The 24,968-nt window shown below is 45.9% G+C and overlaps 1 protein-coding gene across 4 annotated transcripts in view; it reads right to left on the bottom strand.

The window, feature by feature from the left end:
• The window catches only part of LRIG1 (leucine rich repeats and immunoglobulin like domains 1), a 112,720-nt gene extending 88,864 nt beyond the window's left edge, over nucleotides 1-23,856 (bottom strand). Inside the window, exon 1 of one of the 4 annotated variants that reach the window (XM_061128120.1) lies at nucleotides 22,993-23,856. In XM_061128120.1, coding sequence (XP_060984103.1) covers nucleotides 22,993-23,213 — 221 coding nt within the window. In that variant the 5' untranslated portion in view covers nucleotides 23,214-23,856. Of the gene's footprint in view, nucleotides 1-7,267; nucleotides 7,315-22,775; nucleotides 22,811-22,992 lie in introns of those variants that run through there. The other 3 variants (XM_061128119.1, XM_061128122.1, XM_061128121.1) reach the window with 3 other exon arrangements.
• Between the last annotated feature and the right edge of the window lie 1,112 nt (nucleotides 23,857-24,968).

Genomic DNA, 24,968 nt, shown 5'->3' with positions numbered 1-24,968 from the left:
CACATAGAGGAAAAAGCTGGACAAGTCCAGGAAGGTGAAAATCCAGGATCGCAAAAGTCCTAGTTTGCTGATAAGACTTTATTGTAGTCATGCTCTCTGGTTTCTAATCTGGGCAGATGGTCAAGTCCCCAAAATGCCATTGCGAAAGAGCAGGAGGTGCCCACGGAAGAGGCAAGCTGCCAGGATCTCAGATCAGATTGCCAATCCCCCAAAAAGGAGGGCCCAATCCCCTCTTCCCTCGACACTCTTTCCACTTCTCTTATCTCACTTCGGTTTCCTCTAAAACGGTGCATATGTGTGTTGAGAGTGGGGAGGAGGACTGTAAGGCTGCTTTCTCCAGCCGCTCCCGAGTGTCTCCAATGCTGCAGGACATGACGCTGACCAGTGGGTGGTGGCTGTTTTTCAACCAGGAGAAATTAAACCTCGGGGGTCTGTGTTATCTGCAAAGCCATGAACTTCATACAAACACGGGACCTACCGCCTGGGTTTATGAACCTGCGATAGCGCTAAGGCCACATGAATGTCCACATAACCCTTGTTAAAGAGGTTACACATTAACCGCCACAAGGCTCAAGGAAGAGTCTATCACCCGCACCATCTCCACACCTCTCATATCCCGCCTTTGAAAGGGTTTTCTAGAAGTTGCTACCATGGCACTGGAAATAAATAAGGCTGGGTCCACATTCTTAGTTTTTAATAAAGCCACGACTTCAGTGGGGGGCAGCTGGCCCTTAAAAGGGACAGAAAATAATACTAAATAACAGTAAATGCAAAAGGGCAGACGTACAGGACACAGCCAACCACTGGTTATTTCACCAGGTCTTTCAGGGGCATGGGGAAACAGTGCCTCGGGACAATATGGCACAGTAGAAAGAGCGGTGGTCACTCACACTGGTTTGGAAATGAGTGAACACACACTAGTGTCCTGAGCTCCAGGAATGGTGCTGGACTCCAGGGCCACAGGGTAGCAAGGTGGCCTCTCCCCTGACGGAGTATATAACCAGGAGGGGAAGACAGATGCTGAGTGAGTCACCAGAGACATGTTCCAAAGGCCAGCCTGGAGCACGACCACAGCCAAGCTCACCTGGGTGTTTGGACAGACCCCTCTGAGCAGTGGTTTAACCTGAGACCAGAAGGATCACATGAGTCGCGCAGAAAAGGCACAGGGATGACAGCATAGGCAAAAGCTCCGTAGGGAAGAAACGGCTCGGCTGGCAGAGGTAACTCCAGTCCTGGTATCCAGTGACTGCAGAGGAGGGTGGGCAGGAGGCAGGGAGTAGGCGCCTGGAGCCACATGGACGTGAAGCTGGACCTAAGGGACCCCAGTGTCCAGGGTGGTGAGTCTCCCACTTCAGACTCAAAATCCAGTTCCCCAAAGAACTGCTTACAATGCAGATCCTCAGTCCCTGGAACCACAGACTCAAAGTGTGGGGATGCGTTAACTGGACCCCATGGCTCCCTGGGGGATAGCAGGCCAGCCACCATGTCATTACTGTTTCAATAATAATCAGCCCACTGGCCAGTTGACCCGCATTGGTGGATCGCCAGAGGTAGACTGGCAATGTTTTTCCAAAATCTACCTGTCGCCTTCTTTCAAGCAAGACTCCACCACCTGGGGCCCTCAGCACACCCAGAAGAGGACTAGAGGGTAAGAAATGAGAAACAAGTAAGAGGAGATCGGGCCCCCTAATCCAGGCCCAGGGCTCTCAGTGCTCACAGAGGTACAGTCCAGACCCCCTGAAGAAACCCCACTAGCCACTCTCCCCTGGCTTCTGGCTCTAAAGGAAACCGCTGCAGAGCCTTGGCTTCCTTTCCCATTAAAAGCCACCAGGACCACAGTTTTCAATTAGCTGTGTCAGCCTACCACCCCGAAGCCGCCCAAGTTCAACATGTCAGCCCTCCCCCCAGCTTCCGGTCGCCACAGAGCACTTCACACCTCCCTATTGTAAACCTGTCCAGAGCAATTACCCTGCCTGCCTTTGGACAGCCTCAGGACCGCATTTCTGTCTAATTTATAGCTGCAAAGCTCTGGCGGCAGAGGCAGCCTTGCCCTGGAGCGGAGGAAGTGCAGAGAAAACGGTCAGACCTGGCTGTACAGGCAAGCGCACAGCCAACGTCCTTAGGGTACAGAAGGGCACATGCTCCCCTTGTCCCAGCGGCGGGCACGGTGTGCTAGGCTCCCCCAGAGAGCCTGAAATCTGTACTCGCTGCGGGGATAACTATTGTTCTGTTCTGCCGCATTTCCTCCTTCGCTTGGAATTACAAACAGGGAGGCAGGTACAGCATACACACTAGGCAAATACTGCCCGTTTTATTTCTACCTGAAGATCTTAAAAGTCTTTAAACTCAAAAATAAAATCCAGCTCACCCAAGGATGGCGAGACAGAGACATTTCTGTCCCTGGGGAATTCAACTCATCCAAGATTTTATGACCTGTCTTTTTTTTAAAACTTGCCCTGTTCACAACTCAAAAGACAAATGATCCAACTGAAAAATGGGCAAAGAAAATGAATAAATATTTCTCCAAAGAAGATACACAAGTGGCCAAGAAGCACATGAAAACTTGCTCTGCATCACTAGTCATTGCTGCTGCTGCTGCTAAGTCACGTCAGTTGTGTCCAACTCTGTGTGACCCCATAGATGGCAGCCCACCAGGCTCCCGTCCCTGGGATACTCCAGGCAAGAATACTGGAGTGGGCTGCCATTTCCTTCTCCAGTGCATGAAAGTGAAAAGTGAAAGTGAAGTCACTCAGTCGTGTCCGACTCTTCGCGACCCCATGGACTGTAGCCTACCAGGCTCCTCCGTCCATGGGATTTTCCAGGCAAGAGTACTGGAGTGGGGTGCCATTGCCTTCTCCGCATCACTAGTCATTAGGGAAATATAAATCAAAACCACGAGGAGATACTGCTTCATACCCACCAGCATGGCTATAATTAACCTGACAGAGATAACAAGTACTGGTGAGGTTGTGGAGAAATGGGAACCTTTATTCCCTGCTGATGAAATTGCAAAAGGTGGTGTGCAGCTTCTGTGTAAAACAGCCTAGCAGTCTCTCAAAAAGTTAAATATAGAGACACCACATGACCCAGCAATTTCAATCCCAAGTATCTACCCAAGAGAAATGAAAACATACATTCATACAACAAACGCTATACACCGATGTTCATAGCAGCATTATTTGCATCAGCCAAAAAGTCCAACAACTTATGAATGGATAAACCCAATGTGGTCTACCCATGCAAGGGAATATTATTCAGCCGTAAAAAGGAAAGATGTGCCAATACATGCTACAACATGGAAGAACCCTGAAAACACGAGGCCAAATGAAAGAAGACAGACACAAAAGACCAGGTACTGTATGATTCCGTTTATATGAAATGTTCAGAGGGGGCAAATCCAGAGAGCCAGGAAGCAGATGTTGCCAGGGGATGAGAAGAAGAGTGAGGAGGGGCTGCTAAGGGAACAGGGTTTTGTCCTTGGGTGACTAGGATGTGCTGGAATTAGCAGTGATGGTTTTACAACTCTGTGAATAAACGAAAAAAAACCCTGAATCACATAGTTTGAAAGGATGGCTTCTAGATATTTAAATTTTATCTTAATCAATCTACTATAAACAAAACACAAACACTTTTGCTTTAGCAGGCTTTCAAAATTACAGACTGAAAATGCCACCTAGCTATAATACTTCTGTACCACACAGATGCAGAAATAAACTTTTTCTCTAAGTGCTAGGAGATAAATGCAGTGGGGGAACAGGCAAAATGTTCACATTTCAGATGCTCAAGGCATGGTACCACCTCTAAAATCCTTTCCACCCAATCAACTCCTTCTTGCTTCCTAAACTGCACTAAGGACCGCAGCTCAGTCCACAAACCTGGAAGAAGTGGAAAACCTCAGTTGGAATGTATCCTCCCGCAGAAAATAAATGCTCAACATTTCAAAACAGCATTTTTTTTTTCTTCTGAGTAATTATTTAATAAGGCTGTGGAAAGTAGGGTTTTCCCGATGGTGAGCCTTTCAAAAATTAAGAACAAGCCAGAGGCAGGAGGGAGTGCCACCACAATGGGGAGAAAATAAATTGGTTAGATTAAGATCTAATTGATTAAGATCTGATCCCTTTCTGTGGTTGGTGCCGGCGGATTTTAGGGGAAAAAAAGCATGTTATTTCGGGAAAAGTCCTTCCAGGGGAAAAGATGGGCAGGGGTGAGACTCTCCATTTCAGTTTTATGTTAAAAATTCACTGAAGCTGATCAAAAGCAGATACAAATGGCCAACACTCCCCACTTGCTCCGAACAGGGATGCTGGTCCCTTCTGTTCAAGAAGTGTCCCCCTAGACCACAGGTAACCATGGCATAGCACAGTCTTTGCCAGCACACATGCAGTTAACTGGGAAGTCCAAAAGTCTAATGGGGCCAGGACGCTAACCAACTTCAAAGAGATTCCAGTTGCTCCCCTTATGCAATAAACTTCTTTCACCCGACATCATTCACACTTTCAGAGTGCAAAGTTCACTCTGATATTGGTGACTTTCTCACTTTGTAGCTTTTCTGGCAAATGTCCCTTGGCCTGGTTGTTCATTAATATGTAATAGGAACATTAAAAGCATTGTTTCGCCTTCTAGGGAAGCTGTGGCCAATTTAATAAAGTCGACATTGTCCCTGGGATGGAAGAACTGTTATAAGCCGCAGACAATTCAAAGATGCCCAGGTCAGAGGGTAGGTACCTGTCCACACCCTCACACTTCACATGCGAGGTATGTATTTCACAAGATGTTTTTGATATTCCTACTTGGCAAAGGGGTAAGATTAAAATGTTGATGTTACCGCACAAATGAACCTGGCATTTCTTTCCCTTTCAACACAAGATTACTCCTTACCTTTTAAACCTCTCCAGGAAGTTGTGCTATTTGTGGCAGGAAGACAGATGAGTTAAAAGGGACATCTCCAGGGCGATTGGGCGGACTATGGGGATGCTGGGGAGGGCACTACTTTTACTTTTCAAATCAGACACACACCAGGACAACTCACTTTCGAGACCATGTTTACTTTGCCGAAAGCCACACTCTAAACACGGGCTCGTTTGTAGAAGGGAAGTGGCTTAGAGTCCAACCTTGTTTATGCTCCAAGTAGGTTTGACAGAAAAACCACATCAATTTGTTTTAAAATAATTTCCATTTGCTGGAAGCTGTTCTTGAAGGGCTCTCCACCACGCTAATCTACTCTGATTCCTAGCAGCTGGAGGTGCCAGGCACGCCGGCCACAGACAGGGAGGGCTGGCACAGACAGGCTGGTTCTGAGGGCACGGCCACAGGCTGGGGGGATTTCGGGGGACCCACAAAGACACGGCGACATCCCCCTCCCGGACGCATAGTCAACTTTGCTTTAAGAACACACAAACATTTCCTAGTTCAGAGGCAAAAGTGAACTAGGAAATTGACACGCCCACACAGAGGCAGTTTTCTAGGCAATTACACCTTGGCAGGGTGGGGGAGGGAGGCTTTCCAGGCCCTCAGACACACACCATCTCTGAGTATCAGGGGTACTGGATGTGTGTTTGAGCCCAAAGGTCACAGTTGAGGGTGCTAAGAGATGTTATTTGGCTAACTAAACCTAAGAAAAAAAAGGAAACTTAAAAAAGGAAGAGTCCATGGGTAACACGGGCAAAGATCTTTGGCCTCACCATCTGAAGAAATGCAGATTAAAGTAATCCAATGCTATTTCCATGTATTAAACTGGTGTGTGGTCGAAGAAAGAAAGCAATCTCAAGTTTGTGAGGGGAAAATGGGCACAGTTTCACATGTAAATCATAAATCCACAGCCTCTCAGAAGCAGCCGTGTCAAGTCCTAAGAATTTGCATATTCACAGCAATTTAGATTTAAGTCATCTTAAGGAAATAAGAAATGTATACACACATAAGGATGTTAAAGAATAATCCTAATACTCAATATCACGGAAGTTTAATTATGACTTAAATCATAGTTATTTAAATGTTTAAAGTTGGAAAAAATATTCATGATACTGAGTCTTAAAGCACATGTTCTATTGTACATACACCTGAAACTAACATAATGTCACAGGTCAATTTTTCCTCAATTAAAATTTTTTTTATAAAAGCAGAAATTACAACTGAATGGTAACCATAATTTTGTTTAAAATATATATATATAAAACTTGTAATAGTATTCAACCACAGACATTATTGGAAATTTATACACCAAGGTGGTGTATATAAATTTATATACCAAGGTGGTAATATTTACCACTGGATAGTAAGATTAACTATTCTTTCTTGTGCAGCTTCCTCTTTATTCAATACAATGCCTGCCATGTGTCACCAGAGAATTAAAAGTAACTAAAAAAATGCATGGGGAATACCCTAGCGGTCCGGTGGTTAGGACTCCAAGCTTTCATTACCAAGGGCGCAGGTTCGATCTCTGGTTGAGGTTAAATTAAGATCCCACAAGTCTCATGGAGTGGATAATCAATCGATAAATTAAATAAAATAAATGCATGTAACTGGGATATCAGGTTAATGGCACAAAACCCCTTTCATATCAAGTCACCTTCCCCAGCTTACCAGGTACAAAAAAGGGCCTTACCTCTGAATCACAGCCCGAGGCCTCCAAACCATTAAAATAAACATTTGAGGCAGAGTTTACCAGGGAGAAGATAGCTTTCCCACTGCCTCTCATTAACATGTCCAGGGGACTGCCCATGCCTGAGGTGCATGCTCAGTAGGGTCAGACTTAGAAATCCATCTGCCCAAAATGTGTCCAGCCACAGACTAAACCTCTCCTCTGCCCTGGACCAGAGGACACGGTAACCCGCCCTCAGCGTCCTTACAACTCATCTGGTCAAGGAGAACAGCCTTTCCCTGTGCCAACAAAGAGGGAGGGAAAAAAAACAAAACATGACCTTGGCCTGATCATCCCTTCTGTCAAAGAAGAGGCCTTAACGAAATGAAGAAGAGCCAGGCAACCCAAACCAGCTGCCTGGCCAGGGCTCAGCATAAACTGAGCAGAAAAACCACAAGGGGAAGGGTGTCTAGACAGCCCTGGTCTAGGTGAGAGGCAACCCGCCCCTGCTGTGTCAACTCTGCAAAACCGGGCTCCTAGCGCAAACACAACACGCAGGACGGAGACCAGAGACCCCAAAGGAAGGCAGGTTCCATGTGGTGCTTAAACCAAAAAAGGAAACAATACTTGGTTACATGATTTCACAGCCACCCTCCCCCAACAGAGGGAGGGACCAAAAAGCAGCCAAACCTTCTTGGGGCGTGGAGGCTGCCCATCTGTCATAGCTCCACTTGGGTGCCACTTCTTTCTTCTTGCTTCCATTCTTTAAAGTTCTTCAACACAAATATTTGGTGGAGGGTGGAGAAAACTATCAAACAGACAAGCTATGGAAACGACAGACAGCTGAGCCACTGGGAGCCCTCAATGATCCCCACTATCTGGGAAAGATGTTTATGTAGGACTTACAGGAGGACACAGAAAGAGGACTGACAGGTCCAGCTATATCAGGATCTGTCCTGAGCATTTACTGTATGCCAGGCTTGGAAAGGGATTCTGGGGCACCACGTGGATCAGAACCAAGGCCAGTCCCTGCTCCAGGGAGCTGACAGTTTAATGGGGGAGTGAGGATACAGAACTTCCAATCAGGATGCAGAACTTCTGTGTGAAGTACTGCAGGGTCCCCAAGGCAGGACTCTGTAACCCAGAGGGAAGGTCAGCAAAGGTCTCCAAGAGAAGAGACATTTAAGGGGAATGAACAGGAGTTTGCAAGGCAGAGAGAGAAGAAAGCCTCTCAGGCAGAGGGACATGTGACACATGGAATATTAAAAGAGCCTGTAAAAAATCCCACCTGGTGGTCGGGATGCACGGAACCAGGTGGGAAGGAGAAATGAAGCTGGAGAGGCAGGTGGATGGCCAGAGCATTAGGCAGTAGGAATTCTATGTTCTAATGCGTAACTCTGCCAAGACCCCCACAGCTGGGGGTGGGCAGGGGGGCAGTGGGTGGAAGAGATGAGAGTAAAAAGTCCTTTACTTCCCATAAAGTCTGCATAACACAAAGAAAATATATAAGAAAACTGAGCATAAAACGGATCCACCAAATAGCTGATGAATTCCACCTTCTTTCCATCTCTCCGATAGAATCTTTTTATAAAATGAAGGCGGTGGGGAGGCAGGCAGGGGCTCACTGATGGCCATAGCGGTCTCCCGGGACGGCTCACAGGGCTGCACAGCCAAGGCACGCCACGGATCGCAGGCAGAGCACACACTCCATCGGCTGGCCTAACTGTTTATACGTTCTTGAGTTAAAAATACACCACTCAGGTCAGCGTTAACACCAGGGCTTTATCACCAAGGCTCTTTGTAAGCCAGTTACACAAGCGGGCCTGTGACTTGCCCATCTTTTAAATGTGCCTCAATCTGCAAATTGTCTGCCGATACATCAGTGGGATTATAATAAAGCCACCAAATACACACGCATTTGAGAAAAACACTTTCCAAACCCAAGGATACTTTACTGTTTATAAATAGTTTACTTTTTTTGATCCCTGGGCATATAATATTCGCAGTTGCTCCAGAAACCAAAGAAACATGGAACAGGAACACAAACCACAACCTCACGGAAACAATAAACAACAGATGGCGAGACACATGCGCAGGCTGCCACCCCTGCACCGGAGGGGCACACCAGAAATGGATGCTGACACACCAGCCTGCCGACAAAGACACGTGCCCTTCCAGATCACGCTCCAGACACCACTTACGGAGCACCAGCCATACACCTAGAACCGTGGTAGGTGCTTCAGGCCACCAAGCAGGTGAAGGACCGATCACGGGCCTCCAGGAATTCACAGACTTGAAGGGGATGCCAGACAAACACACGAAAGCAGATGACACCAATCTCACTGAAGTCTTTCTAAATACAGTTATGTCATCCGGTTTGGGTTCTAATTCTGGCAAAGGGCTAGTTTCTGGGCAGGTTATTCAACCACCCTGAGCCTCATGCATAGCAAAGATGTAAGATATTTCACAGAGTTAAGGTGACAGCTAAATGAGTTTGTGTTGATGAGTCCTCATGCAAAACCACAAACTATCACTGCTATGTGCTGGGGCCTCTCTTCTAACAGTTATAAATGATTTCAATTTTGCCCTCCCTCATAATAACTTTAGTGAGGTGGGCTCTATGATTACCCTCATTTAACACAGAGAAGAAACGGAGTCATTCAGAAGCTCAGTAGATTGCCCAAGGTCACCCAGGAAAGTAGGCACACACGCTACACTGTTGCCATTGTACTACCTAAAAGCATGGCTGGCTTCATCACCGCCACAACACCCGTCATCACCACACAGGTGACGTGAAGGGGGCTTTGTAGAGGACGGGGACACGGCATTATCTTCCCCAGCAGACCCTACAACTGTGTACTGTTCTGGCCTTTTCCTGGGTTTTATGGCTTGAACTTACTTGAAAAGTTCAGGACAAATGCTAAAATAAATTTGGACTCTAAAGTCACATTTGCCATAACTAATGACTCTGATTAGTTGATGTTTACAAAAATTTTTTTAAACGTCTGCTGTCTCAAAACAAAGGGAGGGGACCCAATAAATAAGTGCGGCAGTCATATTGCTTTCCATATATGGACATGTCTATTTCAGGAATCACAATCTCATGTCCAATTATTCTGCCAATTTCACCTCAATGCTCATTTTATTTTTTTAAACTCTGACTAGAATTTTCCAACTACACTGTAACTTTAAGCCTTTGTGTTTCTTCTACATTTAAAAAGAATGCCATTTCCCAATATATAACTCCCAGATGTAGAATTCACAGATGATTCATCTCGCAGAACAAGTGTTCGGAGACATCAGCTCCAAATAGAGCAAAAACTTGGAATTCCCTTCTTCCCCAAAGTTAAGAACTCGCCTAGATCTGCTCTGCTCGACAAAGTTTGTTTTCAATTATATTTCCAAATTCTTTTAACAATAACTACATGGCGTCTGGCATCAACACATCTGATTCTTTGAAGTGGTTCTCAAGCAGAGAGCAGAAAATAAGGATAAAGTGGAAAGGAAGGGAAGCCCATCCATAATTTCTGGGCTTTATGTCCCTCCAAAAGGGCTCTCTGCCACATAAAATCAGACAAACCACAAGCTATGACTTCTCCCTGAAGGTCCACACTGTTGGAAGCACCACGACTGAAGAAGGCTCCTGAACTCATCCCTTTACCCATCAGCTGGGCTCTTCATGGGAAAGCAGGTCTTCAGCACAAAGAAAATGGCCTTTTACTCTTTAAACCTGAACGCCAAACACACTTCTGTGAAGTCCTCCACAAAGGTCAATTAGGAGTAATCACACTTGGAGGGTGAACCTCAGAACCCTTTTCAGATACAATGAACACATGGGATCCTTTCTGCCCAGAAAAAAGTGCACCAAGCCTCAAGAACGAGAGCTGTAGAGCTATAAACAAATACTGATCCAGTGATTCCTGGCCACGTGAAACTGGACAATCCCTGCTACCTCAAGTGGAGAGAAAAGAGACAAGGATGTGTGAAAACTTACCTAAGCAGAGAGACTCCAAGATTCCTCTGGGGAAGGACAAGATATAAACAATAAATCCACCAGAACAAGGTCAAGCGCATAACAGAGAGTGTGTCTAATGTTGACAAAAGCTTGTGGAAGGGCAGGAGGACTATTTGGACTATCTCAGAACGCACATGGGCAAAGGCCACGTTTAGGCCTGAAGGGGAGGATATTAAAAAAAGAAAAAGAAAGCCTAGTTCTTTGGACTATTTCCTTTATTCCTAAAGTAGTCCCTAACTCTTGTCAACCCTCCTCTCAAGAAATTCCAAACCACTAATTGTGCCTCCCAACTTCACCACCTTTCAGCTATATCTCAAACAGGGCTCCAGATTCTCAGAATTAGCTCTACAGGATAAAAGAGAGAGAGAAAAAAAAAAAATCAAAAGGTTCCACCTTATGAAACTGTGTATGACAAAGAAAGAGTGGAAAGGAAAAAAAAGTCCAAGACTTTCCACTGAAGGCACAAATGAACTTGACACCAAAGAGAGGTGGATATTCAGGACACAGAGGAGAAAAGCTCCCACACTTGGTATAACAAATGAAGTGTTTTAAGGAGTTCCATTATGACAAAAACCACGATTTTCAAAGCCAGTGTCTGACCAAGTGAGAACCAATGAAGACCCAACGCAGATGGGTAAATTGCTATGACCTTGACCAGAGAAAGAGAGAGACCTCAAAATTGCAAAAATCAGGCCCCTAGACTTAGTATGGACATAGTATGTGTTGGGCATCAAGTATGACCTTGATCTGATAGTACGGACATAATATGCTGTTGAGTTTCCACCTTGAAAGGCACCCTCAAAAGAGCTCCTTGGTAAAGGGTTAACAGCTCCTCTGATACCAGCAATGTTCCCAGCATGTTGCCAATGGCGAGCCAGCTCAGGGAGGACAGACAAGGTGGGGAGCACTGCCCTTCCTCGGGTGATTACTAGTGAATCTGCTACAGGTGGCTCATCTAGTCATTCACCGACGGCCGACTTGAGAGGGATGCTGCCTGCAGTGGCCCTATGAAAGGCAGAGGAGACAAGTGCCTCTTTGAAAAAACAGGCCCTTAATTTATTTGCCTTTTGTGACGAGATCTTAAAAGGCTAAATCAAAGATCTAATGTAGGTCTGCACCAACTTCTGTGGTTTTCTTTGGGTTAGTGGGAAAAAGAGGCAATGACCAAGTAAAGAAATATGGTGGAGTACATGCCCCCCTTCAGTAACTCCTAAAGGACCACAGGAGGTGCCCCAAGAGTCCCACATGCACACCGTTTCCCGTTACTTCCCCGGGGCATCCAAATGAGGATACCACTCAGAAGAACCGAACATGGAAGGTGACTGAAGTAAGTATCCTAGACACAGCGAGTAAAATGACTGATTCTTACCATTCACTAAGTAGTGTAAGTTTATTACTTCTTTGTTTCAATTCAGATGGACTCCTATATTTGAAGATGAGCAGCCTTAGAAATCATACATCGCTTTACAGAAAGGAAATGAACTGATTAAATCAAGGTCATACTGCCAAGCAGGGGCAGAACGGTGACAAAACCCCAAACTTTCCAGATGTCCAGCCATTTTCTCAACCACCCACACTCCTGCCTTCACAGCTTTAAGACAACTATTTGTTTTTTTCCTTTTAGGTCAATAGTTTTTACTCCTCTTTGGTCTAGAGCCCCTTTAAGATGCTTAATGAAAATGTTAGCTCCTTTCTGCCCAGAAAGATGCAGCGAGTTTTGAGATTTCACATACAATGTAGTTTCCTACACTGCCCCCTCTCCTCCCCCACCCCCAATAATATTTGAGGTCAGTCAGTCTGTATTTTAGGATAGTCTGGAATTCAATATAATTTAATCAATTCACAATTCTGTTTCAAATGAACTCGTGAAGGGATCCAAAAATCTAGGAGATTTTTCTCTTGGACAAAACACAACCATCGATGAAGCCAAACCACTGTGGCCAAGAGTCCCACACAGACACCAAATCTGAGAAAACATTCAGAGGAATTTGGGATGGGGCAGACTTTCAGAGTTACAAAACATTTCAGTTCACTTTCTGGATCTCTTCTCCCCCAAAGACGAAAGGAAACTCCATTCCATTTGAGCTGGAGTTTCTGTATCCGTCACTTTGCTGGATCAACAACCAACTTCCTGGAAGCAAGAAGCTCTCCTGGCTGTTTATAAGTTTTGCAAGCCCTGGGAGCTTGTGTGCCAGAAACTCACACCAGCCCAGGTGTAGGGAGGAAATCAAAGGGAAAAAAAATTAATTAAAGATAAAATGAAAACTAAAATGTAGGCAAGATGCATGGTACTAGACCAAGGTCCTGCACAGCAGAAATCAGATGAAACAACAAATTTATAAAATAGAAATTAAACTCACAGTCAGAATTTCTCAGTTTTAAGCGCCCTCCCACCCTGTAGATCTTTCTTAACCCCTTCGGTGTGTGCTTCCACTTCCCTAAACACAGAATGCCCTGTAAGATGGTATCTAACCAAATATCATATAAATTTTATTAAGCTTAATACACACATGAATTTAACCTGACCATGTAAGACAGCTTTTAAAACCAACGAACACCACAGGATCCATACAGAATTAGATTTTCACAAACAGAATATGGAAAACATTCCACAGACTTTGATCAAGTGGATTGGTATGTAACTCCCATTCGGACTGCTAATTAAGCTGCAACCAGCATGAAATCCATTCTAAAAGTCTCTCCTAACCAACAAAGTAACAGGCTGCAGAGAAATTAAACTATGCATTTTGACAAAACCAAATCAAACCATTCTGCAGCTACTTGAAGAAAAGCATTTTCAAATCTGTGTGAAGTTTAAATCAAGCACAGAGGGTTCCAGGAACATAGTTTTTTGCTTTGGGGGGGATTTTCTTCCAGGGTGCCTCTCACTCTATTTAAAGCAGCCTCAAGTAGCCACAGCTGGAGGGTCATGCTTACAAAGTAAACAATAGTTAAGTCGATTCAGACTCACGACTTAACTACAACCAATAGCTAATTACCCCTCTATTAACCAACAGTACCTGAAATATCACTTTTTAAATGACCCATTTGGAATTATGCTCATTCACAAAAGAATTCTTATCAATTAATAGCAGAGAAGAAACTTCCAATTAACAGCTACATGGGGAGAGATGAGAGTTCCTCAGAATTACCACATTTCAGGCAAAGGATAAAAGGACAAAAGAACTAAGTACCTCTCACAAGAGAGAGACAAAACTGTATTCTGAGAGCATACAAATTGAGAGAGCACACACTATGTGCTCAATAAACATTCTTTAAAGGTATCATTTACCAAAACCCTCCCTTTGGAAAAACAGACTTAAAACAAATGATTTTTTTTTCCCAAAAGGTTGTTACAGTTAGCACTTCTTTAAACCATCCTATAGCAAATAATATATGCAAATTATATCTCAAAAATAAATGCATCTTAATTTTTTAAAACCTATCTATATCTTTGGATGAAGTGATATGCTCGGATTTGCTTCCAAAAAAACAAAAAACAAAAAACCATGGGGACAAGTCTATTGCAGCATAGATTAAACAAAAGAGGCCATTATCCAAAATAACACAAATAGCAAATGCTGAGGAGGATGTGGAGAAACAGGAACCCTGGTGTACTGTTGGTGGGAATGTAAATTGGTACAGTCACAATGAAAACAGTATGGAGGTTTCTCAAAAAAATAAAAATTGGGTTTCCCCGGTGGCTCAGTGGTAAAGAATCCATTTGCCGATGCAGGAGACATGGGTTCAATCCCTGACCTGTGAACACCCCACATGCTGCGGAGTGACTAAGCCCACGCGCCACGACTACTGAACTTGTGCTCTAGGTTCAGGACCCACAACTACTGGAACTACTAAAGCCCAAGAGTGGTCCTGTTCCACAACGAGAAGCCCTCGCACCCCGACTAGAGAGTAGACCCCACTCATCACAACTAGAGAAAAACCCGCGTAGCAGTGAGACCCAGCACAGTCATAAATAAATAAATAAAATTATTTTAAAATGCACAGCTAAAAATAGATCTACCATATGACCCAGCAATTCCACTCCTGGATATAAATCCAACAAACAAAAAGACTAATTAAAAACAATACAAGCACCTCAATGTTCATACTGGCATTATTTACAACTGCCAATACACAGAACTGAAGTGCCTATCAACAGATGACCAGATAAAGAAGATGTGATGTGACATCCACATATATATGTAAAATGGAATACTATCCAGTCACAAAAAATGAAATTTGCCATCTGAAGCAACACGGATGGACTTGGGAGGGCATGAGGCTAACTGAAATAAGTCAGACAAAAAGACAAGCACTATATGCTATCACTCATATGTGGAATCTAAAAAAATACAACAAAGTCGTGAACACAAAGAAAAAGCTGAAGACTCACATATATATAGAGAACAAACGAGTGGTTACCAGTGGCAGAGGGAGGGGGGTGTCAATGCCTCTTCACCCAGCTTGAAGTGCTAAAGTTTGTGGGTACCAACGAAGAGCACAGTGACTACAAAATGTGGAAATAAAGTGAGATTATCCATTCCTTAGTTCTAAAGTGCTTGATTCTTCTCACTGTATATCTAACAGGCCATCATCAAGTAGGTAATCCAGTGAGGAATAATTTTATCAGTGCAATGTACGCCCTGACCAAGATAAGTGTGAAATTACTTGAACAGCAATTATAAACGGGTGGTAGGAGCAAAGGACAGGAAGAGGAGGTGGGGGCGGGGAACACCTCCTAAATACTGTATAATACAGTCTTAGAAGATGAAGTTGTGTGATTTGTTTTTAATCAGCTAAAAAATAAAATAATTAACTCTCCACTATCTTATTTCTCAACATATAGGTAATTCTACCACAGGACAGAACCTCACTCCTCTCATTCATTTTCTTCCCAATAATAAGAGACCTCAAGAAAAAAAAGTACCCACAGATCATAAAGGATCAGAGACTTGGGCACCATAGAAGTTTAAAGAATAATCAATGCAAAGTGCTTCAAAAGAAGACAGGCCATGCTTTCTTTAAACTCTCTGAAGGCCACCTTTTGCCAAAATAAACTGAATGAGCAGTGACTGGAACCTGCATCCTGGTTCATAAGGAAACCAAGATGTATTAGGACTTACGGAGATGAACAGATTGGTTGTTCACACAATGGGCTTTACCGGTTATGCTAGATTAAATAGTAATAAAGACGCAAACAATCGTAGCCGTTCATGTGGGCAAGGCTGTGAATCACAGCCATTCATGGGGGAAGGGAGGCAGGTACAGGTGCAGGGGCAAGGAAAGACACGGCTTTTCAGGTGGCATCCTTGCCACATTCCACGGATGGCCCTGTGCTCAATGCCCATGTTCCCTACAAAGTTACTGCACGATGGCAGACAAACCAAACAAAAAATGTCAGAGATCTCTAGCCCTCTGCAAACCACCCCACAATCATCTCCCCTCACCCTACCTCCTCCCTCAAACATTTCCAAAGAGAAGTGGGTACAGCAGAGGATTCAGCCAGCCCCCGAGTTCGTAACCTAACACTTGTTTGGAAGAGTGCACCTGCATGTTTCCAAGCAATTGACCGAGCTTCTCGGTAGGGATCAGTTTCAATGAAACCCTGAGAAATAATAGGGTAAAATTATTAGTTTAAGGGCCTCTCACTTCTCAGCCTCCTTCCCATATCCCACTTCCCAGGAGGGTAATGCTCAATAGACAGTTGTATTTGCACAACTGGAATACATTTATAAACTACCTCAATCATTTTTTGCTAATTGCATAATTTGTATAATTTTTTGCAACTGTTCATAGAGTCCCCCTTGAATTTGTCTGAGCTTCCCTAGGGCACACAAAGCTTCACTGTATCCATATCACCAGAAACTTTACAGCAGAAGGCCACTTGGGGGCTGAGCCCTGCCACCTGCTCCCAACAAATGAGATCTTCATGTCAGAAAAGCACTCTTCCCAGGAAGCCTCTGTCACCAGGAACTCCTGACTTGGAGAGACTGGCCATGCTACAAGGGGATACAAAACCTGTTAATGGGGTGGGAGGTCTTAGCCTCCAACCTGTGCTCTGAATCATCAGCAAGGTGACTGACCCACACTGGATTAGGCTGAATACAGATATTGCCTAACTTTGTCTTCACAGCAGCTTAAGGTAGAATATTATGATTCCTTCTTTTACCAACAAAGGGGAAAGTTTCACCACAAATCACACACATAGCTGTCGGGTGGCGGAGCCAGGAATGGACCCTAGAAATAATTTCCAATCTCATCATCACTACTCTGGAGTGAACAGTGAGTACGGGGTGCCATCAGCAGGGAGGAGGCATCCAAATCATTACCAGAGAAGAATAAAGGAAGCTTTGCCCTCATCCGCTCCTTCCTCCATCACTAACCCAAACAAGACCTGAGGATCGATCAGACATCACATGCCAAGCTGCAGGACAAAGAGAAGCGCTGAAGGCAGGACACCAAAAGCACGAAATCCAGGGGAACAGGGGAGCAGCTTTTTAAAAAACAGTGACTTTTATAAGTAGACTGGGTTTATAGCATGTATCTTACAAGATTATGCATAAAGTATATTGAAACCACACGTAAAGTATGAAATTATATAAAACATATTAGTAGAGAAATGTATAAAGCATAAAGCCCTTGGATAAGAAAAATTCATAAGCATACCCCACCAAACCCCTAAAAACTAGGATACAAATTAGCAACTTTCAATCAGACCAGAGACAAACCACAAGTTACATTTTTTCCATAATCCTTATTTAACTACTCATTTTGCTTCATGGCAACAATGGTCCTGTATCAAGTTCTTCAGTAGAAAATTTCTTAGTCTACTCATATAATTGACCAATTAATAGGTAAGTCTGGACTGCCATTTTAAACACCACAGTTACATAGAAAAAGTAACTCCAAGAGGGTTAACTACTGTGCAAATTTTTACCTCTGGTCTCCAAAGTCCTATTTCTCTGGGGAAATACGAACAGATCTGAGTTTGTGACAGATTCCCATGCTTTAACATGAAACAAACGCAGAAGACAACCACATTACTGACACACTATGAACTGAAGCCAGGACGTAGATGGAATGGACCCATAGGCTCAATGACATGCGTAAGTCGTTAAACACCACCACTAACGGTTCCTAAATTTCCCATCGGCCAGGAAACATTGGGGATTTTCAGATATATTTCCCCTCCTCTGCCTGGGAATTTTCCTCCTACCCCTCCTCCTTCGGTCTCAAGACAATGCCTCCAGCCTTTGAAACTGCATCCATTGTAAACAGCTCTGAATATTAACAGAGCCCAGAGTTCTACTCTAAAAGACCCCCAGGGTTTCTAACTGCAGTTGCTGAGGAGGGGAAAGGTCCCCAATGAGTAAATGTCACCAAGCTCATTCACAAGTCATTGAAAATCAGGCTTGCTCATGAAACTTGGTCTTTCAACCTATGGGCTAAGTCACAGGAATCCTTCTAAGTTTTAAACCAGAGATACTGGTACAACCAACATCCTTGACTGCTTATAGCAACTTTCAGTTTAATGAATCCCTTCAGCAGATTTCCCTCTCTGGTGGATGTCACTTTTGAAATAACCAGTGGCTATTTTAAACCACCTCCTTCCCCAGATAACAGACCTTTGGGGCTGCAGCAGGTGCAGAGAGCTAGGCCAGGGGTATTGTTAAGTCGCACAAAACCCTAGCGGCTCTCTTGCATTCCTGTCCACACTGAAAGAGAAGATGCTGAAAAGGCTTTGCACCAGGGAGACACCTCTGCAGAATGGGGGAGAGGCCCTTTCATTGTGAGCATGGTGTCTGAAGGAGAGTAAGGTCAGCCAGAGGTCATCCCAACGTGCTCAGGGAAGGCTGCGTGGGGAATTCAGGCCAAGGCATTAATAGGAAGGGAGAGAGACTTACAGCCCCTGGGCAGGGCTGCAAGTCCCGTGGAGCTGGACATCCACTGGGACCCAGATCTGATTACTCTGCACAGAATCATCATCCTTCTGGAGATGACGAAGTACTGCCCACAATACATTCAAAAGTTGGGAAATCTGGTGACCTGATGTAAATATGAAAAGAGATGAACACGCTTCTAAAACTGTCCCTTGTAAAAGGGGGCAGGAACAGCCCTGACATACACTATAGGCAAGAGACACCTTGGACTTTGAGGTCTCTGGGCACTCCCTAATTTCAGTCCTCAAAACTTAGATTTTATGACTATAATTTCATATCAAAGGCACACTTAAATCCTGTGCCTAAAAAGGCACCCAATTTCATTTCCCTGACTTGCCCTTATTCAAAAAAAGTGTCAAATAACATAAGGGATGCAGACTTCCCAGGTGGTTCATTGGTAAAAATCTGCCTGCCAAGCAGGAGATGCGAGTTCGATCTCTGGGTTGGAAAGATTCCCTGGAGAAAGACATGGCAACCCACACCAGTATTCTTGCTGGGAAAATTCCATGGACAGAGGAGCCTGGTGGGCTACAGTCCACGGGGATCGCAAACGAGTTGGACACTACTTCGTGGCTAAACAACAACGTATCACATAGGTGCTCTCCATCATGTAGGGGAGGTGAAGCCAGGCTTCTGACACTTGAAAAGAAAAGGACTGAGCTCAGGCTAAAGCTCCCCCAAACTTTAAAAGCACTTGCACTTCTCAGATTTTCTCTCTGCCGTTACCCTGTGTTGGACAAGCTCCCTCTTCAGAACAAACCTCTGTCTACACCCACGAATTGGAGAATTGGACGTTCATGGTCTGCTGAATTCTTCTTCAGTGTTAGAGACAGAAAGAGGAAAATGGGCAGAAAGGAAGACCTCAGGGCAATCCAGACTATTATCTACCTCTTAAAACAGACACACACACATGAGTGCGCGCGTGTGCATCTTAGCTTTGGTTCTGGAACAATTTGGTCTTATGCACTTTAGATCTAATTTGCATAAACAGGATGGAAACTATTTTCCAAACCCTTAATTCACAACACCCTGCACACCTGGGTCTTCCAGCACAGCTGTAAAATTTGAAAGACAAAGGCCCTCTTTGCTTCCCAACAACAATGGGAACCACCGCGGGGCTTGCGTTTAGTTTTCTAATATAATCCTAAGTGCCACGTAGGTGCCCAGACTGACAAAGAAGTTCGACTGAGTCCCCTGGGTTTGGTAATGCAAACAGGTAGGGAGACAAAACACAAAGAGAACCAAATCAATACATTTGTCTTAATGTGACTCAGGATGACCATACCCGGTAACCTTTAGGGAATGTCCTTGCTTTCCAATGCCAAGTCATCTTCCCTCCAAGCTGAGATTCAGTGGTTCCTCCCCCAGGGCCTGCCTGCCATCCTATCACAGAATCATTAGCTCATCATTGAGTTGCCAGACCCTGTGAACAAGCAACGCTCTGCTCAACTTTATGCCACAGACAAGAGTCGAAGGTAAATTGTGTTTAAAGCATCTTAAACAGCTTCTGAAGCCATACTCCCCAAAGCAATTTCAAAGAAAGAAAACATCTGAGTTCTAAGAAGTTCAACGTCTTCTAAGGTTCTGGGAAGTTTGAAGAGAGCTTGGCAGAGCTGGGAGCTATTTATGAATGTGCTGGTTGGACTAGGCCGTTCTCACCTACGTAATGGGATGGCAGACTCAGTTATGGCTCGACTACTACAACTATAAGTTATTGTGTTGAATAAGTTATCCTCAGGCCCCAGGAACGAACATATTTTCCCTTCTCCCAGCACTATTTCAGTTCTGTTATTCCAACTGCATTTACATCCACTATTAAGGAGTTTTACTTTCCTTATGTGGGGCTTAACAGAAACTCCAAAATTAGATGCACTGTTTACAGAAGAAAAAAAAAGTTCCATAAAGCCACAGGTCCCCTTCTATCTCAAACCCACAGCCTGAAATTGAACTAACTGCAGTAAATCTAGTTCATGGGGTTATAAACTAGCTCAACGCACTTTCTAGACACAATGGATTCAGAGGGTGTAAAGTTGGTGAAGCTATAATGTATTTTATCATATATATAGACAGAGACTTTCTCCCCTCAAGTCTGACTGAATCATAGCCAGGAATATAAAACAAATATCCTGATGGAAAACTCAGAATTAGACTAATGACTTAAATCGAGAAATGTGAAGTCTGGGGGAGGAGGGGGAAAATATTTACCAAATTGTTCTTTAATCAGAAGAAAAACAAACTTCACAAACATTTTTTCAAAGGACACACATTTCCGTACTGAATACCGTATTGCCACATACTAACCAGAGGCCATACTACTCACTTAAAATCTCAGCAGTTACCACCATAATCAGTATAATCAAGTCTCCTGAAATTCAAAATAGCCAGTTTTGTATTCACTGATCAGCAAATGTGTTGGGAAAAGAGAAAAGACTGCAATTTTAAAGGTATTTATGACTTGTGAAATGTCACTCTTTAGGAGACAAAAGCCCCCCCAAACAACCAGTAGTTTTGCTCCAAAAATTAAAGGGCAAGGCAAAGAGGATCTTGTGGTCATAGCAAGTGAAAAAAGAGGCCACCCTGTCCTCGCAGGAAGCCACCACTTCTGAACTCAGTGCCTTGCCCATGGTGCCACCGACACGTGATATTGGGAGTCACTATTCCAGCAGGTGAACACAAGCAGCTACTGATCCCATGACTTAAAACAATTAAAAAAAAAAAACTACTTAAGAGTGTGTAAAGGCAAACCCACAATACCCCCGGACTGCCCCAGCCACACACCAGACTACCTAATGGCAGCTCCGGGGTCCACCTCCATTAATTTGCATGGCCACCACCTGTGTTAAAACCCCACCACCTGACCACCGGTTTTCCCTAAGTCAGGAATTCCAAAGCAGCAGCAGAACACTGAAGAAAAATCCTGTGTATAAGGGTCGCGCTTCACAACTGCGTGGGATGGAGCGCTAAGCAGTGTGGATCGTTAAGAGATCTGTGCCCCACTCTCAGAGACACAGGATCTTCACATTTGAAAGGAATTAACTTCTTTCCCCTTATGGCAGTCTGAGTCTCAGACCACATGTTCTTACACCAAGCCACAGGTGTTGGTTAAAACTGGTGTCACCAGTTTTGTTTCTCTTTTTGAAGAGTGAATGTCACGCCTGAGGTTACTACTGTGACTCTCGTATGTTCTAGGAAAGATGTCCAATTATTCAACTAAAAAGCAGACTATTCAAGCTAGGCCTCTTCTGGAAGGTACTAACAGTTCTGCAGAGATGCTAATTACTGATAACTGGACAGGATTTTGACTCATGAAGCAGATTTGTTAGAAATTTTAAAAGGTTATGACATTCTGCCATGTTTACACAACTCCATATTTGTGTTTTGCTGAGAAGTGGCCCACCAAGTCCCAATAGGTCAAAATCCTGACAGCACAGAGATGAGACTCTTGCCGGTTAACACACTCTGCTGAAACCAGAGTCTCGCACCCTCTCCCGAAGTAGCACTACTCCAAGACTCATCTGCACCATTTACAGAGGAGAAATGCTACAGGGTGGGCCCCAAGGTGCACTGGATTGGCAAGTCCTAGGAGTCCCCTAGGGAGCAGCCAGGGAGGATCTAAACACAGTTCCCTAAGATACCAACCAGGGCGGAAAGGACCAACTTCCAGCAGTCACAGATCTCCAGGAACTCTCAGAGTCCCCTATCTCAACTCGGGGAGTCCTCCAGAACTCTGCGGGGGGCCAGAGCCAAGTCAGGCCACCAGTCTGGTGGATGAGAAGGCGGCTACGCACTCTCACTAATAAATGATGTAAATGGAAGACTGGAGCCAAAAGTCACCTTCATTCATTACCCACTGGAAGGCCAAGCAGCTCAGACAAGAGAGATGGATTACAGGAGAGAGAAAAAGAAACACTCGCGGACCCCCAGACAGACTTCCTCACACTCTCCCCTCCAGATGTTTCCCGCTCTCCACCCACACACACACTCTCACCTCCTGACTCTTCACTCACACTCTCTTACCTCCACATTCCCACCCACTCACCAACTCCCAGATGGCTTTAATGAGCCACGCTCACTCACCTCCAGACCCCCACGCACTCCAGAACCTCAAGACCCACATTCGCTCACCTTCAGACCCCAAAGACTCACGTTCGATCTCATCCTTCCCTCCACGAGGTACACTTCCCGCCTTAAGACCCCAAAGACCCACGCTCGTGCACCGCCACACACTCAAGAGACTCACACTTTTCCCATCCAGACTTCTTCGCACGCACAGTCTCCTCCAGATCCCCAAGGACCATGTCACCACTACAATCCCGCACTAACAGTTTTGCAGCTCATTCAAACTTGACACACACGAAACTCAAAGCGTAGCCCCTTTTCGGAGAAGCACCCCAGCCGCCCGGTCCGCAAGTGACAGCGCCCCGGGGCGCGAGGAGGGCGTAAAGGGCGGCACTTACAGACTCCGCGTCCAGGCGGGCAGGTCCCCTGGCAGCGCCGCCAACCCGCGCCCGCCGCAGTCCAGAGAGTCCCCAGCGCAAGTGCAGGCGGCGGCGCAGGGCGCCCGCGAGCCCGCTGTGGCCGATGCGGGCTCCAGCTGAAGCAGCAGCAGCAGCCAGAAGAGGAGAAGACAAGGCGAGAGGCGCGGGGCCCCGAGCGTTCCGCGGACCGGCCGCGCCATCTTGTCTGGAGCGCGCAGCGAACTCCCTGTGCTGGGGCTGCGAAGTCCGGGGCGACCGCCGGCACGGGCAGGCCTGCGGGAGCTCCGCTCCGCACTAGGCTCAGTGCCGGGGCATGGCTGCCAGCACAAGTTCTCTTTGCGGTAGCGACTCTGACGCTCAGGGGGCCCCCAGTGCCTGGGCTACTCGGCAGAGCCCGGAGGGGGCCGCGAACCCCGCGCCCATCCGGGCCGACCCGTCCGTGCTCGCTGCGAACCCCACGGAGCCCAGCAAACGGTGCTCGGCTGACGCTCCTCGTTCCCCCGCCACGCTTCGGAGTCCCCGCGCACACCAAGTGCCGCCGCCGCTGCGAGCAAGGAGCTCGGGCTCACAGCAGAAGCTCTGCGCCCGTAGGCATATTCCTCGCGGCTCCAAGCGTCCAGCTGCAGACTCCCGGCTGGACGACGCGGCCACCCCCGCAGTGCTCCAAGGGCCCGGTGCGCCTAGCTGTCCCAGCGCCTCAGGCAGAGCGCGCCCGCGCAGTTCCGGGCTCCGCACGCTCCTCCGCTTAGCCAGAACCCCGCAGACCTAGCGGCCGAACAATCAGCCTCTCGCCGCTCTCTTCCCCGCGGCCCAGCCCGGGCCGGTCCCGAAGCCCCGCCCCCGGCCGCTCGCCCTCACACACCCCCTGGGCTCAGCGGCCCACGGCCTCCTGCCGGCCCACGTTGGATGCTTTGCAACAGCGCCCCGCCCCGCCCCCGCCTGCTGTTCATTGGCTGCCGGGGTCCACGGCGGCCAGTTTGGACGCCCATTGGAGCGTTCACCATGATCCCGCCCCTCCCGCCTCTCCGGCCACCCCACCCCAGTCTCTTTTCCCACCCAAGGTGTGAAGGGCGGGGGACTGGGAGGAGAAAGGGAGAGTCGGCCTCTGGCTCTTAAAGGGGACTTACTGACTGATGGAGGAGGGGAATGCCCAGTGGGGAGAGGTGCAATAAAAGTATGCCCTCTGGGTGTACGGGAGGAGAAAACTTCGGTAAAGAAGGCAAAGCTCCCGCTTTGGAGCTTTCTGGCCTCAAAGTTTATTCCCTCCTTCCCAGTCTGCAAACAGGGCCGGCAACTTAAAGTTTACACCCATTTTCCAGATGTATGCAGATTTAAAACTTCACTAATCTACTGCTGGGGGCATCTTTAGTTATTTTATTAGGGGTGACCGCCTTCCTCTCTCACAACCGGGAGCTCTTTTTGACTCTTGACTTGTTCCTGACCCCTTAAATCTAGCAATATGTCCTTGATTACCAAAATGAAAGTGTAATGCGTGCAGAAACCGAATCTGAAAGGTGTTCGCAGTCCCACCTCCATCCCCACCTCTGCCCTGGTGAACTGCAGGGTTATCCTGGAAACACTCCGACCTTTGATATAAAGGGGTTGCTTTGTTTGTTTAAATCACAGCCTTTTAAAGCCAGTTTTCAAGAAGCTATACATCAAGAACTCCTAAGAGACAGAATAAAAAGAGAAATAATAATTCTTACAAAGTTACTAACTGTGGCTCCTACTGGTCCGAGCGTAGTAGCCAAGTGTTAACGACAGCGCAAAGAGCAAGGCAGGCACTCCGCTCTGGGGGCACAGGCGCGCGCGCAAACACACACACACACACACACACACACACACACACACACACACACAGAGTGAAAAAGTTACAAGATTAACACTTCAAGATATAGCTGCTCCTATCGACATTTTGGTTTCCTGGTGTCTCATGTCCCTTCCCAAGAGTATGC

This window comes from Dama dama, chromosome 24 (assembly GCF_033118175.1).
Source record: "Dama dama isolate Ldn47 chromosome 24, ASM3311817v1, whole genome shotgun sequence".
In the NCBI taxonomy this organism is placed as follows: Eukaryota; Metazoa; Chordata; class Mammalia; order Artiodactyla; family Cervidae; genus Dama; species Dama dama.
Note: the sequence above shows the minus strand (reverse complement) of the source record. Positions and strands in the feature narration are given on the sequence as shown.